Genomic DNA, 20408 nt, shown 5'->3' with positions numbered 1-20408 from the left:
AGAGAAAATACGAAAAGAGAAAATTGATGGCCATAGAAATAGCACGATTATAACAAACTGGGAGTAGCAGAGTATTTCAGTCTGTTATACGACCTGTTTCGTGGAGTGTTCTCACGCGAATAGTTCACGCTTACCGAAAAGTTTTTATTTTTTAAGAAAAAAAGGCAATTTGTTTTCAACAATAATACATCATTTGTTGGTTAAACTTTTGACGAATACACGGGGATTTACTAATTCGTGAGACACGTGTCCATTTAAGAACGTTTATGCCGAATTTCCAATTTGTGAAAAACAAAGAAAAGTGTGGAAAAATGGAAACCGAAATTATCGAGGCCAATGAATGAGAAACTTTGTGATAGAGTGGATATTTTTCCATAGGAAAATGCATTCGGTTGGTCTGTGTGTTCTGTGAGAAATTGTGTTGAATAATTTTGTTAATTAAAGTTGAAAGGCGAATACAATGGGCAATTATTGTAGTTCAACATCCAAGGATAAAGATAACCGTTCGGAAAAATCTAACGAGTAAGTTTTTTCTTGTTAAAAATAAAATTGAAAATTTGATCATTTTCCCTTCATCTTTTTTTCCTTCAAATTTTTTTTTCTTCCTTTGACTCTACTTATTGGACAGAATGAGCATGCGCCAGGAAAAACTGCCTCCCATATATCAATTTAGGAAATTCTTAAAGGATTTTCACATTTTTTGTTGGGATGTTACATTTATTTCTCCACACTATTAATATTTCTGTCTACAATAACCACTAACCGAAAGCAAAATAGATGTGTCAATTGAGGGATATTGAACTCATATAATACCCGAAAACGAATAAACAGAAAATATTTGTTTTTCAGTCGGTTTTTCTGTCACATAAAATACACATGACACTTGTATTCTCACTTTGGTTGGAATATTGTCTAAGTTATTTAAGTTTCCGCATTATTAAAATCGGCATGGCACCTCTTGTGATACGACCTACATTACGTTTGTTGTAGTCTGTCGTAACTATAACACAAGTAAATTTTCAATTTCTAACAATAATTTATAGTTCGTTCCTCTGTTGAACTGAAATTGTAGACGTAACACCTAATATTTTGACGGTAAATTACCAACAAAGATATACAGAAATATATTTATGTACCCGATAACACAATTTTGTTACGGTGTCATAGAAGTGATCTTGATAGAAATGCCAAAATAAAAATTGTTTCGAATGGATTGCTTCTTATCACAATCACAAAAATGATAATTATAAATATTTTCGTTTACACTTTCGCCGACAATAATCTCTTTCCATATCCCCCCATCCGATAATAATCTTTGTTTCAAAAAATTAGAAGAAATGGAAAATCTAACTCGCTTTCACAGAATAATGGAAAACCTTTTTTTTGTAATCCCTTTGAATCATCCTATCGTACACATTGCATATATCTAGAGACAAATGACGTAAATGATGTTAATGGTGTTTCTTTTATGCAATTTGTTGATACGAGCCGAAAGTGAGGTCAATAATCACAACCCTTTCTTCCATTTCGTGGATGTAAAAATGTCGAGAGATGGACTAACCATTACTCGATAACATGAGAGCAATCTGAATAAAGTTTCATCCCGTAAATAAATATTGATTACGAAATGCCGTTTCTGGTGACCTTCAATGTTTCGTATGTTATATACTGATGATAAATTACCATTACATTACATTCACTCTGATAAAACCGTCACATATTTGCCTTTTGGTTTGATTTTTGTTTGTTTGAATTATTTCTACAATTAAATGGAATTTATTAAATCGAAATGTTTGCAGAGGTCTGATGAGCCTATGCTTTGAAGCACTTCTAATAAGAGATTACTTGACATAGTGGTGTATTAGTAATTGCTCAGACTATGAATGATCAATACAATGTTGAAGGAATGGCTTAGAGGTTAATATTTCTCCTATTTCCCGTTAACGATAAATATTTTGGTTTATTCAGCTGAACTTATTAAATGCAGCATGTGAACCTTAGCAGTGGCATAACTATGTTAATATTGTATAGCAATCGAGCAGTGGCACATATTTTGTACAGATTTGTTGTGACGCCACTGAATATTCTTCGTACTCAATCTACGTTCCGTGTTCCCAACAATTTTATGGCTATTTGAAATTCAGTTTTTATTGAAGCAAATTCTTTCATTTGAACGTGATGATTAAGTACGCTAATCTGGGGTGGATAACTTTTTACAACATTTTAACCAGTAAATACTTTCGTATTCGAATCGCACTTTCAAATTGCGACGTTTCAACCTTATCTTTGTGCGGAATTAAAATGTATTCGAAGATGATTGATTGTTCCAGCTGACACTGGCAATCGTCTATTGTAATTTGTCTTTAATTTTATTTGTGAAGTTCCGCTCGGTGTGTACAGGCTTAGATTAATTTGTCAAATTTCTGTTGATTCTCTTTAGTATACGATCACATGACCAGTCTTAAACTGAGGGACTATTTTTGTGAAAATATTTTTCCCTTTTTCCCTAGATTTTCCCTGATTCTTCCAAAAATTATTTAGGGAAAAATTGAATGAAAATAAGGAAAAATTTGGAAAAAGAGAAATCGAAATTCAGAAAACGATCTACTAGAAATAATCCCTTATTAACCTTAACAGATACAAGTCTAGTTTCAGATTTTTTTTGGTTCCACTTTTTTCTTTCAGAATCGTAAAATTTATCAAACATCAATTACATTAATAACATGTTCTAACCAACGGACCATAGGTGTCGAGTGGAATTGAGTTTATACATTAGCTACAGGAGGGTTTTTGATATAAGTAGTAGCCATAAATGAACGAATCCAACGAAAATACACGAAGAGTAATAGTACATTACTTGGTATTGGTAATGGGGCAAATGATGGAAATGGTACTTCTTGTGTGAAAGTACACACAAGAAGTACCATTTCCATCAATTGCCCCATTGCCAAGTAAGGTATTTTAAACTTGAGGTAAAGTTTTGGCTCCGTGAAGTAAAATTGACTTTACCTCACGTTTTTGAATAATAGTATATTACTTCCGAGGTTCCAAGTTGTGTATTTGATAAGTGGGGTGTTACAGCCCGACCCGAAGGGGAGGGCTGTATTCCCCACTTGTCAAATAACATTTTGGAACCTCGTAAGTACAATGCTTTACGTGATTAGGCAATGTAAATGAAAATGAAACATGCCGTAACACGTAAAAATAATTTAATTGATTCAAAGAGGCTTTACCGATGGGCGTTTCTATTATTAAATTAAAGTATTTAATAGTAGAAACGCCACACTACATAATTATTGTATCACACTCTTGCCTATAATTGACCAATTATACCACAATCGGACTCCGTTATATAGTCAAAGATCAATTTTTATTAAACATTGATTCTCATTTCAGGAAATTTTATATCAAAATTTTAAGAATATTTTTACCATAATAATGTAAAGACTAATCGTAGAAGCTTACTTATATCGTTGAGTAGAGGTAGATAGTTATTCCTTCGACAGCTCGCGAGCATACGGCAACGGCTTATGATCCAAAGTCTGAATGCATGTACTTTCAGGAGAAGTAGAGCTTACGGAAATTTGGTAGCATCTCTGATGCAATATAAGCACTTAAACATTTCAACTTCACAAAATTCATCGTAGATGCTACCAAACTTCCGTAAGCTCTACTTCTCCTGAAAGTACATGCAATTACCTTTCATATGACACCCCACACGACCATGAACGTTTCGTTTAACTCGAGAAATTTCTGTAAGAAAAGTGTGAGTTTTCAGTATTTTTTCGGTTGAAAACTTTAACTGCACATGTCTCAGTGTGGATGAATTTTAAACCCAATAAGACCCTATTTGCCCCGGAAGTACATGCAATACCTTTCTAATGACACCCCACACGACCCTGTACGGCTCGTGTAACTTGAGAAATTTTTGTAAAAAAATTGCATGTTTTCGGTTTTTGATCACCTCACACTAGCCACACAAGCTTCGAAGAATTTTTTTGAAAGTGGTTTTGGCTTCCGGGGTCGAATACCTTATTGGGCATATATAAAAAAGTCCAATGGAAAATGCGCCTGATTTCAAGATTCTGTTTTTCAAAAGAATCTCTCAAGACAATTTCCGGAACAAATATATAAAAATTCATCATTTTAATGAGAATAGAGACAAAACAAATACTTGTACACCGTCTTTGGTACTTAAGCTCTAAGAAAAAATGTCAATTCGAATAAAGGCACCCCAATGAACCCTCAAAAAATTTTAGTCAAACAATATTGTCTACAACTTATCATGTTACAGTCGTTGAAAGCGTGTCTGTTGCGCCCACGACTGAATACATGAAGGTCATCATATACCTGCTCGAGTCGGGACTTTCCCTGTCACTGAATCGTACTTGAAGAACTATTGACGAAAATCTTTGAAACATGATAAAGTAATGATTTGTGTGCCATTCAAATTTCTTACAGGCTGTACGTTTGTTTCGTTGTTTGAACTATTTAATATAATAATTTTTATAGACAACAGGTATTTTTATGATTTCATTTTAATCCAAAAGTTTTTCGAGAGGAAACTTTTTTTCAAATTGAGGAGGGTATTAGATAACTTCTGTTATAATCACTTAACGATGCAACATAGAGTGAAAGATCGTAGCACCTTCAATTTCAATTTGTTTATCAATTTTCGGACAAAGTTTTTTTTTGTTACTATCTGGATGTATAGAAGAGGGCGCACAGACTATTTTCCTTGATTTTTCCAGGAACATTTTTTTTTTGAAACTGGTGGGCCTCAATTTTAGCTGTTTGTTCAACTTTAATATCAGTAATGAATGTTTGAACTTACCTTCACTGATTTTCCTATTGTTTACACATTTGTTTTTGATATATACTAGTAAAAAGCATTACAGACAAATATTTTCACATCACACCTTGGCAGTCATTGGAAAGTTTAAATTTACATACACAATAGAATTGTCTACTCACATTTTTTTGTGGTTATTTAGCCTCATGACAACATCTAAAAGCTGTTAGCTCATCATTCGGCGATGTTCTACGATGTTAATCTAACATTGTGGGACAAAATAGTAAATACGACCGATATAGCGTAAGCAACTGTAACATATGCATGATCATTACCGCGAGTGTATAGTGAACTTATATATGTACAGACATTCTTTAGAATATCTCAATTACAACAACTACTACCATCAAACTGTTATAGTAGTAATAGCTACCATTATAGTGAATGTTGTTAGGATAATAGTAGGTCAAAAAATACGTCAGACAGCGTTATATCCAAACTAAACAAAACACTCAAGAACACAGTTTGAGCTTAAAAAAAACGCTGAGTTAGCGACGTTGTGACGTCAGCTCATTATATTATGTATAATGTGGTATAAGATATGGAGTGAGCATGTTTATAGGGCCCATGTAGGTTATGCAATGCAAAACATCTACATTTAACATACCGCCGTCCACACCGACTAAAATACCTCGCATATTATATTTATACAGCACAGGAAAATATGAAAATGAACATTTATTTACATAATTTTAATTGATTTTGATAGTCAAACGATTTCTTTTTTAATTTTTGCATTTCCATAAAAATGATTGTATGAAAATAAATAAAAGTGTGCTGCATGTATACACCGTCAAATATATGTACACACATTATACATCCACCCAATTATAGCGAATAGTAGTAGGTTCGTTAAACGTCTTTGATTAAATTGATTCAATTCTTTGCGCTGAAAATTTTATTAAATTAAATATAGCAGTTTGTTCTTTTTATAGCCATCGCTCAGACCGAATGCGTGATATTATATGCGTCGGCATTTTAAGTTAGACGAAGATTTAATTTTTTACAGTTTTGTGCTGCATTCGGACATTTTAATCTACAGACAACAATACTGTTGATCATATTTGGTGCGAATTGCAAGTAAAGTATTTCAAGTCTAGTTGAAGTCATATGTGCAGTGCATATGAACATAAATATTTCGAAATTTGTAGTTTCTTGACACGTGAAACCTTTGATGCAGACATTCGAGTATATCACATGCAGTCAATGACTACTCTACCCAGTCCAGTCATTATCTCTTTCCTTCCAATAAGTAGGATACTACAATGCATAAAAACTTTAGTGCAAAAGATATGCAAGATTTTGAGAGAGCAAACGTATGGAATTTTCTCTTTTAATTCTCTCACATAATCGTGCATCTGTTTTGCACTAAGTTATGCGTTAGTGAGCTTCAGCTTCGTGAAGATCTTTATGTATGGAGCTTCGAGGTAAACACTGGTACCAGGTACAGTGTGCTTATCTTAGTAATCGTTACGATTTAATACGAATCATTGTCGGTGGAAAACATCCTGTAATTTGGAAAATTTACAGACTCTGATTATAACATGAAAAGGTTATATTGTACAACAGAAAGGATACGTATTTAATGATCCCTCAGTGTGATACAACTCTCTTTAAATACGTTTCCCCTCGATTTCATCGGAAGGAGGAGCAGATGTAGTTCCCTGAATTTATGACTTTAATCAACACACTACAAGCAAAAGTGTTTCGAGTGACAGCTGCCAAATAGAGTAGAATTTTGTTCAGTTAGAGGCAGTGAAATTTCAGCATGAATTTGCTACAGCTGTTTCCCAGCTGATCCACACATACAATCAAAAACCGTTTAAAGGTTTTTATACTATACTTATAACGGGCGTGCGTGTATCAGCTTCAACCGTATAAATAGTTTTGATTGTATGTGTTGATTTCTCTTCGAGCTCTTGAAATACGGGCAATCGCTATTGTTGCAACCATGACACTTCAGAGTATGCCCAATAGCTTTTAGCATCTTACAACGAAACCTCAAAGCAAGAGTAGTGCGAAATTTTTATTTTATTCATGCAGACACACAAGAAAATTAATCCTCGATCTATGTTTTTCGAAGAATTGTTTTATTGCCTTTCCGTGTGTTCACTGCGGAACAGCTAATTTTAAAAAACCACAGCAGACATTCAGCACGTTCTTTTGGATAACGTAAATCCACATGATCCACGTGCTTAATTCAGAAGAAAAAGAGTGGAAAAATTTTACATTTCTCTCACATAAAGTATGCTCGTAACGAGTTAGCTGTAGCTAGAAGCCAAAAAAAAAACGAATTCTGTTACAATCACGACAGTGTTTTACGTTCTTTATTTACTCCACTTTAGACGTACCCCTTTTTAAAATGAGAAGACAAGAATTTCACGAAAACAACAGATTTAAATCGAACAGCAAAATGTAATAATCACGCGAAGATTAAATAATATCTTCAGAACTATTTTTCGCGCGACTAAAAATAAAACGATGTTAACGTATCTCTGCCGTATACACACCTCACCTATATATATATAATCCTAGATATGCTTACAATAAAAATGATTTTGATTTTATTTTCGGAAATTCATGAAAAAGAAAATGATATTAAATGGCTTGTAAAATGTTTTCGAGTTAATAATATCAAAAAAATGATAAAGGTGGTGAGAAGTAGTTGAGAGGTTTTTTTTCCTTCTTCATTCAAATGTAGGCAATTTAATAATTACTATGATGTATACAGTAGGTTATTGGGGTAATCATAGAGATGAATTAGTATTTCCAGTAGCATCGATGACTGGGGAACAGTAAAAGCTTTCTAATACTCCTTGCAGATTGATTCTCTTATTGAAATTCCAATTTTTTTAAATTCGAGTTGAAAAACAACTTGTCGGTCGAAACCTCTATGTTTGTTGATAACACATTTGGTCTCCGAATTATTGAGTTTATACACTTGTCGGAAAGACAGGTACCGAAACTTGTTGCTCAAAAACGCACTCGTGAGTTTTCTTTGTTGACAAAGTTATTCTTGAAGTAATGATGTACGTAGAAGCATCCAATTATTCTGGCTTACTACCTGTCCTATACAAAATTTGATTTACACATTGAAAAATGAAAAAAAAAAATGAATCGAAAGTAGTCCACATGTAATGGATCAATTTCGCATGCGACAAATTGCTGTGTAATTGCCAACTTTTGCATTGGGTTGTAAAAGTTACGTTGAATAAGAATTATCATCCGCATTACGTGTTAGGAAACACCATAAATTCCCATTTCCTCACTTTCATTATTTTATTTGTTTCTTCTGCTTCCTTCACAGTTTCCCGTCGGAACGCTGAATGTTCTGAGACCCAACATACAAAATTAAGAGTTTTACGTTGTTTACCTCTGTTACTTTCTAGCGTAAAAACGTTGTCACGAATCAGAGATAGAAGCTTAAAGTCAAGTTCCCGGAACAGTGTGTTTGTTTTGCCTGGTTTTAACTAGTTTTTCCAGCATATCTCTGAATTTTTTCGCTCAAGAATAGTGTGCGATATGTGAAATGAAAGGTATTGGCGAGACGAATCAGAATATTTCAATTTAAATCTGGTTGGCTGATCAGAACTATTGGCAAGAATGCAAGCAAAACAGCGTGTTTGTCTGTTTTTCACTAGTTTTTCCAACATTTCTCTGGATGTGTTGACTCAAAAATGGTTTAAAATATGTCAAATGAAAGACGAAACAAAATAGTGCGCAAGCACCTGAAGAGGGGAGAGGGTTTCCGAAAATCGTGCAAAAGTGTGCGGTCTAGAGGGGGTGTTTCCAAAAAGCGTGCGCACTCTTATTAAGAAAAATTATATTAGTTTCGTTTTGCAATTTTGAGTTATTCTTCAACAGAAACTCTCTCTCTATCTCGTAGCTTCGCTCTTCCGCTTCAGACTAGGTATTCTTTTGGCTGTAGAAATTTTGCAAAGTTCGTTATACCTCAGTAAACGCGAAAATAAGTATTGTCTGAAGTGGAAATGCGGAGCTACGAGATGAAGAGAGTTTACGATTCATTGATATGACCAAACTGTGAGCGCGTACAGCGATTATTCGATAAGGTTCACAGGTGAACCGTCAAGAGGATAATGACAAACTTCATTAAGCCGTTCAGCAATTAACTCACTTTCGTTCTCAAATTCTCTTACATTTATAGAACGTACAGTAATTGTTTTTCGTTCCGTTAAAACTGTCAAAGTTCACTATCTATGTATCGCTCTCCTCTACCTATGTCGGCAATGTTGTTAAAACTATCAAAAATGCACCAACATTCACTGGTCGAAGAATTACTGTACGTGCTCTTAAAACATTAGTGACAGTTCTCAAAACTCTACCCATATCGGTGATATGGGTAGAAAAGTTCAAGGTTGGAAAACCTTGGAAAAGTTAACTCTCAGTGAAACGTGACACCAGACTGAACGAAAAATAATTATTGTATTTTCCAGATTAATTATTGACTCATTCTTCGTTAGATTCTGAAAATTTCGTTAAAAAAATTCGGTCAATTCGATATCGGTAAACGGCGATTCTGACGAATTACAAGTTTTTCCATTTCGGGCGAATACGTATGCCTCGCCACATTTTAACAGCACACATATATTTTCAGACATCAGTCTATTTTACGCCGCTTCTAGGAATTTACTGTCACAGAAACTCTGGAATTGAAAATTGAAAAGTCTTGTTTTTTTCTGCATTTCTGGAAAACTTTTGAACGATTTTTGAGCTTTCAGAAAACACTAAATTCGTGCGCACTTTTAATGGGGGTTTTTGAAAAACGTGCAAAGGCGTGCAAGGGTGGAGGGGGACACAAATATCGTAACTAAACAGCGTGCACACTAGCTATTGGCGAGAAAGCAAAAAAATAAGCAATTTTAGACGATTCTTTTGCTGGGAAATCTTTGATTTAACATGACTTTTCGAATTCTCTAGTTTTAGTTTTAGGTCTAACTCTCAACGAATCCATTTCTTCTTTCAGTTCACCATCCTATCAACTAGTAAAAAAGAAAACGGAAGATTCGAAAGAAGCGCCACTAGCTGATCCTGAACCAACGTCTGATATATCAAATCAAAACATACCAGCGTACAACGGTAACATTAATCGCCCCGAAGCAATTACCGAATATTCGAAACTACCATCGCATAAAGCACTACAAAGTGTTCAATCAGGTTTGAGCACACTATTCAGTCTTTGAGAATAAGTAATAAATCTAACCTCTGTTCATCAGATTCCACTTCCAATAGTCCTGTTACAGTACATCCGCCATGTGAACTGCCAATTGTACAATCTCTACCTCAAAATTTGCTTCCTCTAAATGGATTTCCAACCAAAAACCGTCGAACGGCCAATGATCAGAAAATTGTTCTGTACATATTAGCCGCTGATAATGGTCACAATACCGAAAAATCGGTACTACTGTCATTGTTCAATGATTTAAAGACAGCCTGTGCATCGAGAGGATTCGAAATTTACTTGTCAGATGTGCATCGACGGCACGATGAAAATTTTCTGGACGCTACATGCTGGATTGATGGACCACTTGAAGCCAAAGGAGGTCATCATTTGGCCGCAAATTGTCTAGCTGAAATTACACGTAAATAACGATTCCGATTTTTAGAATTTATTTTTTGTAACACAACAGCCTCCTCAGCCGATATTTTAATAAAGAAAAATTACAGGACATTCGAACCTTTCCTACATAATTCCGATAATATTTTTGGGTACATCTTTGGGTAGTCCACTGTTGCCACTAACTATCGAAAACCATGACTTTGTGTCGGCATTAAGTGCAGCTGGATCGCTAAACGACAAAGAGCTCTTAGAGAAATGGTACATTTTGGATAATAAAGCTCAGCCGCAATGCTATCGACTGAAAACTAGTGAAATTTTGGTATAAACGGCCTCCATTCAAAAGAAAGAGAAAATGTTTTTTTAACGAAACTTTTCCAGCCATCCGACGATTCGTCGAAAGAACTGGAGTTGCTATTGACTACTTTACTGAAAACTTTCCCCAAAGAAATGCGGGACTCATATTTGACCACCGTTGTGGAGCAGGAGATCAACAACACTGTACTGATAAGTCAGGAGCTGCTGAAACGCTGCATTTGGATACAGACCGGATCATTACCGCCCAAATCCATCGAAAGCGGTTCGTTGTTGGAAATTGAAATGAATAGGAGAATCAACAACATTCACAATGATTTACGGGTAAGTGAGACGCGGTTCAACCAAAATTGAACATAGATCATGTTTGTAACGCCACTCCCGATAACAGAATCAGATACCCGAAAGAAATCTTATTCGAATCCCACCAACCATTCAATTGCAAAATGATCAACTCGCGTCAATTATGGGAACCTTATTATCAGCCAATATCGATTCGATCATCGACGAGCACGTAAATAAACTCAAAATTCCTTTCTGTACATATGGCGTTGATCGACGTTTGTTGGAAGAAATCGAAGCTGTAAATCAGCACTCGAAAGTTTTGGGACAGAATTGTGCAAACTTTAGCATTATGGACAGAATTAAGAGGTAAGTGTTGGGTGGTGAGAATGTTCGGAAACAGATTTGTTAACGTTGCGTGCCTTTACAGTTACATCACTCAACCATCATCGGAGCCATTAGTTGTATTCGGAAAACCGGGATGTGGTAAAAGTGTTTTATCAGCAAAGGTAGCCCTCGACGTTCACACATGGGTGCCGGATTGTAATTTGGTTATTCGGTACGTATCCCATATTGCTTATCAGTCCGCGACCCCGTTGTAACAATTACGCGCGACACAGAACATCAATTTTTGCGTGACGTGTTCTCGTGTAATTTTTGTACGTTTTATTGTACTCGAATAGTAGTACAATTATGATGATAAGCCTTAGGTAGTTAATTACTGACGTATAGTGACACAAATATTTAACATTCTCCGTTGTGCCATTGAACAATTTTTGTTTTCAATTAAAATTAAATTGAAAAATGCAAAACAAAAATGGTTCACACCATTTATTTGATATAATGGGGATATGACGCAATTTTTCGACCATTTCGCGCGCACGTTAAGTAATCGAGGTTTTTTTTTAGTTTGGTAAAAAAATCTCCGTAAATCAAAACAGCTGTTCCGCATCATTTATTTCAGGCTAACAAGCTGTGGTAAATAAATAAATTATTGTCTATCGCTTCGCATCTATCTTTTGATCGAAAACGTAACATCGGCCATTTCTGGTCTACACGAATATTACGATTTCCTCAATCTTTTGATATTGTCGATTATGATGTGTTTTTTGGGCCAGTAACTCTACTTGTTCAGAGCCGTAGTTGGCACACAATACAATATGAATTTGAAATCTGTGACCAGGGCCTATTATTGGAAATGTTATTTACTGAAAATTGCCGAAATTTACCAAAAATTGGCCCAATTTATCGAAAATATTTGTCGATACATTTTCGAAAAGCTCAGGGAAATTTAGGCAATTTTTAGTCATTCCAGTAAATAAACCGAACAGCAAAAACTTGAGTGTGTGGGAAGCGAATTGGTGACAAAACATCCATTCTGTTTCGATATGGTTACGCTTGAAGCTAACGCACAGTGGATTATTTGATTTCTTTAGAGACCTCTCTAACAGCCTTTTACAGTCCATAACAAGTGGACCACCACTTAACGTAACTTCCCAATGACGCCTCAAAGTATGCAAATTGCAAATACTCTCTGGCGAGAGTTAGGTGCTGATTGATATCTCGCCTGAATATAGGCTAGACATATGGACACAAATTCATCGTATTTGGTTTACGGCACAAGTCATTGTCACTCAGTGTGCACAATTATGAAGCTTGAGTGAACTTTAGGACATTACCAACGCGATAGAATCGCTAGAAATATTACATGTGGAATTGTGGGACACAGGAATCGAACCGAGATAGTTTTGATGGAAGGCTAGTACACACGTAACCATTAAGCAATCCCGTCCGATATTTTCATCCGATTCAAATCTGATCGAGATGAGCTAAAATTTAAATTTCTTTACTGACGAATCGACATTTTCATCATAAATTTACTCCCACAAACTACGCGAAACTTAGCTTTGCTATCCGTCTTCAACGGAGCTCTCGACGACTAACTGCACTTCATCAATCAAAACCTTTCGTAACTCACTAATATTTCGTTTTAGATATACTAAACTGACACCTTTGTCATCAGACATCGTATCTATTGTCGGTTCCATTGCCGAGCAAATATGTTACTTGACAAAAACCATAACGTGCGTAGGTCCTCATGTAAGTGCCACATTCACATTTCCCATCTGAAACGAACTTTGCATTAAATTAGCCCAAAAATGTCTTCTCGTACAGGACATCGACTTTTATTCAACTAAAATCCAAGATTGCATACAAGCCGCCAAGCAACCACTAATTATATTCATCGATTCATTGGAATCTGCGGATAATCTAAATGATCTCAATTGGCTGCCGACACAGTTGCCGGATAATGTGAAAATTATTCTAACCATTTCGTCCGAGGCCGGCAATCTGGATAAATTGGAAAATGACGATGGCTTACTGAAAATACTCAAGGAGAAGCTGAATGTGACGCAATTCGTTCATCTAAATCAATTCTCAATAGATCAGTGGAAGGATGTGCTGTTGTTTGGTGGTGGTGATTTCTATGCGGCTAACGGTGTCTTGCATTTACCAGAGGACTGGCAGAGTAGTATCGAGAAAATTCCACTTCAGGCTAAGGTAATAGAGGCATTCGAATGGACATGGATAGTCAGTTTGATCGGTTGAATTTTTACAATAGATTTTCTGGTGGTTGGCATGGCTTGGCGAATTCGATTTGAAAGACATAAGCTTAGCCAATATTTGTGATAAAGTATTCGAAATACTAGAAAACCAATTCGACGTTGACGTTACCAAATTTCTGATTTCACTAATTGTTGCATCGCGTGATGGAGTTCTGGAATCGGAGATCACTGAACTATTGGAACAATCAAAATTGGTGGAAAGTAGGTGTCACTGTTGCCAGAATTTATACACAAAGTCTGACCTTCCGAATTTCATTTAGAACATCCGTCGAGTGTATGGATTAAATTTTGCTGGATTATGGGACCAATGTTATTGCACACCAATTCGATAATGCTGATAGACAAGACGTTACGAACGATTGCTGCAAAACGCTACGAAAAACAACTGAAACATTCGCATAAATTGCTTCTTGATTATTACACCAGTCAGGACAGTGAGATAACCAGTAAAAATGGCAAATTGAAATGGTAAGTGAGACGTTACACCTAATTGCTTTCAGAGACATCACCTAACCGAAAAATCTTATTTTCCAGTTACAATAAGAAAAAGTTCATTGAACTGCCTTATCATGCATTTAAGAATGACGAAAAATCGTACGCTTCGTCATCCTATCTCACCGACATAAATTGGATATACAACAAACTTGTTGCAACCGGATGCATCCACATTTTGAACGACATATACTTGTGTGGGAACGCCCAACTGAAGTCGAACAAACATTTACAGCTTTTAGTGCGGTTCCTAACGACCAACATTCGTTCATTAAATTACGACGGCCGACAATTTTATTCATTGTTTCCGTCATTCTTGGAAAAGCAGTGCACAGCCGACGGTAATGTACGGACTGATAAGGTCGTGATTAAATGGCTGGAGCAATTGAAAGTGGTTCCGATTCCTTATTTGGAGGAGCTGATAAGTGCTGAAGAGGAAATTGATCAAAAAACTGTCGGGTACGACGCCATCATAAATCTAGGCGGCAAGGGATACTTTGTGGCTTCGTTGAGCACCGAAAGAGAGGAGATTTGCGTTTGGGATGTATCGAAATGCACCAAAGTCAGAGTACTGAAAGGAATACCACAACCGACCGCTCTCTGTCCAGTTGGTGATTACGGTGCTGCTGTATTGTGTCGCCGTGAAATCAAAGTGATAGACTTAAATGAAGGCGCTTTCAAGGTGAGAATGGTGACATTATTACAACGTGACTCATTTAATCGCAACGTTTTCTCATGACTAGGTAACACTCAAAGGTGTCATGAATCAGAAAATGCCATACTTTGGTCTTCATGATTCACAGCATTTGGTGTGTCTGTCTCGGAACCGTATGTACGTGAATCTAATGAATTTGGAATCAGGTGATTGTATCACAACGTTCAAGGCTGGCGAGGACAGATTCTTGAACTCATTGCTTGTGTCTGGTGATGGCAGGTACATGCTCAACAAATAAGCATCTGTCGGTCATATCAAAATTATTAACATTCATCTCCTGTTTGCCACAGAATTCTAGTTTGTGGCGATGAGACGCAAAAACCGTTCCCGCTATTAGTTTGGCACTTGTCACAGCGCAAACTTCTGTACGATCTTCGAATTCCGCACCACGATTTCTTAACGGCACTGAGTGCTATTACACACGAGGGTTCGTACGTATCAGTGGTCGCTAAGGAACTGAATGAACCGACACCAAACTTCATCGTTGTCTATGACCTACAGAGCGGCACTTTGTTCAAGAAATGGAAACCGTCGTGTAACACCGTATCTATAGCCATATCGCAAACAAACACTTGCGTCATCGCTGGTCTCGAAGACGCGAGAATATTGATTTGGGATTTGGTGACGGGCAATTGTAAATATACTCTGGTCGGCCACAATGCGCCCGTTACATCGTTGAAATTGGATCCGCAAGGGCGGGTGCTGCTGTCAGCCGATAAAGAGGGACGCGATTTGTCAGTTCGGATGTGGGAATTAGATTCAGGTAAATTCCACGGACGACTGAAATCTGTATCTTGAGACTCAACTCAATTTTTGATTTTAAATTTTAGGCAAAATGTTAGCGGTTCATACGTCGCCAGTGCAGGTCACAACTTGTGAAATTTTACCGGACGGGAAATTTATAATTTTAGCTTTACAAAATCAACCAAATTTAGTAACTTTGAGACTTAAGAATGGCCAAAGAAATAGTCAGTTGAAAGACCAGGAAAATGATGAGAACGTTTGCTATGGCAACGCGGATAACGATAAAAAATCATTTCAGTTGTAAGTGAATGGAAAGTTTTTTCTTTAGTTTAAGAAAATTAGTAAAATTAAAAAAAAAAAAAGTTCAAACAAAACTGCATGACCAACCCATCAATATTACAATTTACCAATTTAGAAGCAAGGATGAAACACCGTTACACACAGAAAAAGAGTTAAAAGTAGAATGTAGTCATAGCGAAGGAGATTCGATGTAGAAACTAATGGGACAATTTTTGAGTTCTTTCCAACTAAAATTCGACCAAACTTTGAAATCGTGCTCGTGCACATAGCCGTCCAGTTGTATGATTCAATGTTAACATTGAAGATAAAAGGCCAAATGCACAAATCTCGTCACTAGCACGTTGTAACGTCCGCCTCAGAACCCATTTTAATTGATAGGTAACTGAACCATTGATCACAATAACACAATTTCTGGATATTCATACTGAAACACTTACAAGTAACATTTTTCGCTGGTAACTTTTTCTTTATTCAAAAGAACATCGCCGTACAGTTTCATTGGAATTTTTACAGTGAATGTTTCTGCACAAATCTAATCAATCAATGGACTTTTCAACAATTTTTTCCACTCGAAATATTTTACAATTTACCCTTAATTCAAAAACAATTTCTGGGACAATTCTCAGTTCTAATGACATATCAAAATCGCGCAATGTGAAAGTTTAAAAATTGTGTGAACTGTACGAGGAAACGCAACTTTCTAGAATATTTAATTAGGCGTGTCCTGCCCAACATACTTTCTAATACGATAATTTGAGAGGTTAATAAAAAAAATTAAAGGAAAGCATGAGCTCGGGGCTATGAAGAATTCGAATGGAAATGATTACAATTAATGAACAGAAATGGTTTTGTTTTACGTTTATTTAGACATTTAGCAAAGAAAAAGATGTAATTTCAATGTAAATCTATGTTCGATTTAAATCACCGCACGTAAATGACAAATTATTTATACAGAGCAATAAATGACGTCTACAGTCTTACATAGTTCAATTTTACTCAGATACAATAGAAATGTTTCCCGATTTCACTGAATTTAAACATCTTCAAATCTTCTACTTCTAATGTTCAGATTATTTTTTTAGTAGTTCGCTGTACATTTTCCCTTCATTTTAACATATTTCCCTAATTTGTCATATAAGACCGCTATCGTTAACAGACGAGAAGCCTGTTCTAAAAGCTTTGAAAACTACTTTCTAAATGTCGCTAAGTGGGCAGAGCTCATTTTAAAGAATTTCATTTCTGAAAATTTTTTTAAAATCCGAAAAAAAATCCAGAATTTTTTAAGAATTTTCAAAATTAAAATTCTTCAAAATAAGTTCTACTAAGTTCTATGGGTCTTTATTGACTGTGAAAAGCGTTTACATTTGCAAAAAAAGACCTTTTTCAGGTATAAAGTGAACAACTTGCCCGAAATGGTTTGTGAGCAATTCGGGTGAAAATTATATTTACACTCGTCAAACCATGAAAATACTGAATATCACGCGTCAAAAGTTATCGGAAACCACACTTTTTTTAGTTCTCTCTCAGCAGACCTTGCAAACAGGTCTAGGGATTCAAGGCGATGTTTTCCTTAATGGTGGATTTTATTTATGTTATTCGTCAAAGAGAGAAATTTCATACGAAGGCGGAGCTTACTCCACTTCGTCTCGACGAAACGTTCATACTCATGCAAAAATTATTCTCTCGTTATATGAATTCACACGTATACTGTAATTTCGTGGTTTCAATCCAAGTGATGCAAATAACTATTTCGTACCGTGCTGTGTAATGTCGGAACGAGCTATAAATGTCACACTAGACGTTAGCATATTTTATTTAACCGAGACGTAGCCGAGTTCAATATAAACAAACAAAAACTTAACTTTTCATTACTATTCTAATCCATACCCAACTGACCAAGACCATGCACGGTGACCGTTGAAACTGTTGTCCGTGCACAGAAAAACCTTCTACGCGAACAGTAATTACAGATTGGTTTTCAATCATTTTTACGTGCGGAAATTTAATTTAAAAAAAATGCCCAAAGATATTTTAGAGCTTAGCTTAGTGAGTAATAGAAAAATTATATGAAAAATTGGTGACCAATACCATATTTGATTAAAAAGAAAAATTATAAAAAAAAATCTATTCCGGATGTTGAAAATCAATTAAATAAATACAACCGAAAATTAATGAAAATTACAATTTAAAATGAAAATATTGCTAAGAATAAGTCATAATTATTAAAACAAAAACAAAAAAAAATGATAATTGAATTACGATAAAAATGAATGTCAACATTAAATTTGAACTAAAAGAATTAAAAGTAAATGAAATCTCTCAAGTAGAGTATGCTCATCTGGCATGAGATACCACCACCATCAATAAATTAAAAAAAAAATGAAAGAAAATAGTAGAGGGCTGGTCCTTCTTCTTTAACATTTACACTATAAAAACAAAATCTAAATTATTTTATTCGTTGTGGAAACTAATATTTATCGTAAATATTTATTAATAATATTTTTGATCTACTTATTGTATAAAAACAAAACCAAACCAACCAGAACTGTATGCAAAGATTGTTTTGCAATGTTTTTTTTTTCTTTGATTTATAAATGTGTGTGATAATAATAAAAAAAATACCAAAAACTTTACTCGAACTCGTTTTCATTACCAATAGGGAAGTAATCCCTAAACCCAGGAATGCCTACATTGAACTACTCGGATTTACATTGATATACTATTGAAACAAAGCGACCAGACTTGACGGTCTATCAAAATATATAAGCAAAATTCACTCATAATTTTCATAAGTAAAATTATGAGGATCGAAAACGTTAATTCGGCTCACATACCTCTTCTTCGAAAATATCCAAAAATTTCATGCAAATAATATTGTGTTGAATATCAACTAGGCTTGAAAAGCTACAGTAGAGAGTCACGGTCGTATCTACACTATATTTACCCCCGGTTTGAAATTTCAGTGATTTGGCTTTTTTTACCTTTACTTAAGAGCTGTCGTCTCACCTGATCAATATATGCCAGAAATTCTTTGAAAGAAAAGTATGTGCAACAGTCAAACTGTATTCAAGTTTTGTGGGAAAGTGCAAATTCTATCCAAAATTGGATGAAATATTAAGTTAATGGATGATGACGGGGAAACCGAACGTCCACTTTTCAACGGTTGCTCAACGACCGCTTAAGTTATTGCTGGTAAGAGCGGAGTCCAATATAGAGTTTGCGCAAATGACTTATAAATTATAAGTCAACTTATAACTTATAATTATAAGTTATAAGTAAGTGATCTGTAAGTTATAAGTCATGCGGTTATAAGTTAAAAGTCAAACTTCAAATTTTGTAAAATTTGTCCGTTTTTTACAAATTCCGACACATTTTACAGAAATTTGAAGTTTGACTTATAACTTATAATTAAAATGAAAAATCATATATTTGAATGTGTGTGTGACAGCTCCGTGTACAGACAGTACACGGGACTCTTAATGTCAAAAGTAAAGGGACTCATAATGTCAAAAGTAAAGGGACTCATAATGTCAAAAGCAAAGCAAAGTTGACGTTTTCGTGTTAGTGGTGCGTGTGATATAATTTTTGAATGAATTTCGGTCATATTTCCTCTACGTAGTCTACCTCTATGCCGCATGACTTATAACTTATGGCTCACTTAATTATAACTCATAATTATAAGTTATAAGTTGACTTATAATTTATAAGTCATATGCGCAAACAAGGAAAAATTGGCAAACGGATTCGTAAGAACTATATTTTTCATACGTAAAAGATCGTCATACTTAGAATTTCATCCCGAAATTTCATTTGTACACAATAAAACTCTCTGCATGCTCGCTCAATCCACCCATCCACCAAATTCTACAATTTTACAGGACTCTAACTCATCTATTGAAAGAGGCAGTCCTGAAACCTTACATAGAAATAGACAAGCCGCCATCACAAAAATTTGAATATTTTTAACTGCGAAAGCGAATTTCGTGATAACAACAGATTGCTACAAAGCATCTTTCTGGTCTTTTTAACGTTGCGATTTGGCAACGAACTATACAGACAACAATGAAGACCAACTAAAACGAGAAGCTAAACTACTTTGACTATAAAGCTGAAATGCCTACAAATTGAAGCAGCTTAAAGCTGAAAAGCCTGCAAATTCAAATAACTAAACGCTGAAATGAATACGAATTTAGCTAAATAACTGAAATGCCTCATAAGTTTAACTAAACAACTGAAATTCGTTCGGGATTTCAGCCAACGAATCGTCAAAGCTTGATTGCAAGATGATGGTCATCATCTTGATGGTGGTCATCATGGTGCTCAATCCACCCATCCAAATTCTACAATTTTACAGGACTCTAACTCATCTATTGAAAGAGGCAGTCCTGAAACCTTACATAGAAATAGACAAGCCGCCATCACAAAAATTTGAATATTTTTAACTGCGAAAGCGAATTTCGTGATTGTTGGAAACTCTGTCAAAAGAGCTAGTCTTGTTTTTGGTCA

At 35.3% G+C, this 20408-nt stretch overlaps 1 protein-coding gene across 1 annotated transcript; it reads left to right on the top strand.

Annotated features, from left to right (window-relative positions):
• Nucleotides 1-61: 61 nt before the first annotated feature.
• On the top strand, nucleotides 62-17910 carry LOC119076978 (NACHT domain- and WD repeat-containing protein 1). The gene is made up of 15 exons (XM_037184074.1): nucleotides 62-522; nucleotides 9837-10027; nucleotides 10087-10452; nucleotides 10538-10749; nucleotides 10809-11066; nucleotides 11134-11393; nucleotides 11455-11583; nucleotides 13019-13124; nucleotides 13200-13586; nucleotides 13648-13852; nucleotides 13912-14119; nucleotides 14186-14825; nucleotides 14887-15077; nucleotides 15149-15621; nucleotides 15689-17910. Exons 1-15 carry the CDS (start codon nucleotides 461-463, stop codon nucleotides 15904-15906), a joined length of 3906 nt encoding a protein of 1301 aa, XP_037039969.1. The 5' UTR covers nucleotides 62-460; the 3' UTR covers nucleotides 15907-17910.
• The last annotated feature ends 2498 nt before the right edge of the window (nucleotides 17911-20408 follow it).

This window comes from Bradysia coprophila, unplaced genomic scaffold (genome assembly GCF_014529535.1).
Source record: "Bradysia coprophila strain Holo2 unplaced genomic scaffold, BU_Bcop_v1 contig_232, whole genome shotgun sequence".
NCBI lineage: Eukaryota > Metazoa > Arthropoda > Insecta > Diptera > Sciaridae > Bradysia > Bradysia coprophila.
Note: the sequence above shows the minus strand (reverse complement) of the source record. Positions and strands in the feature narration are given on the sequence as shown.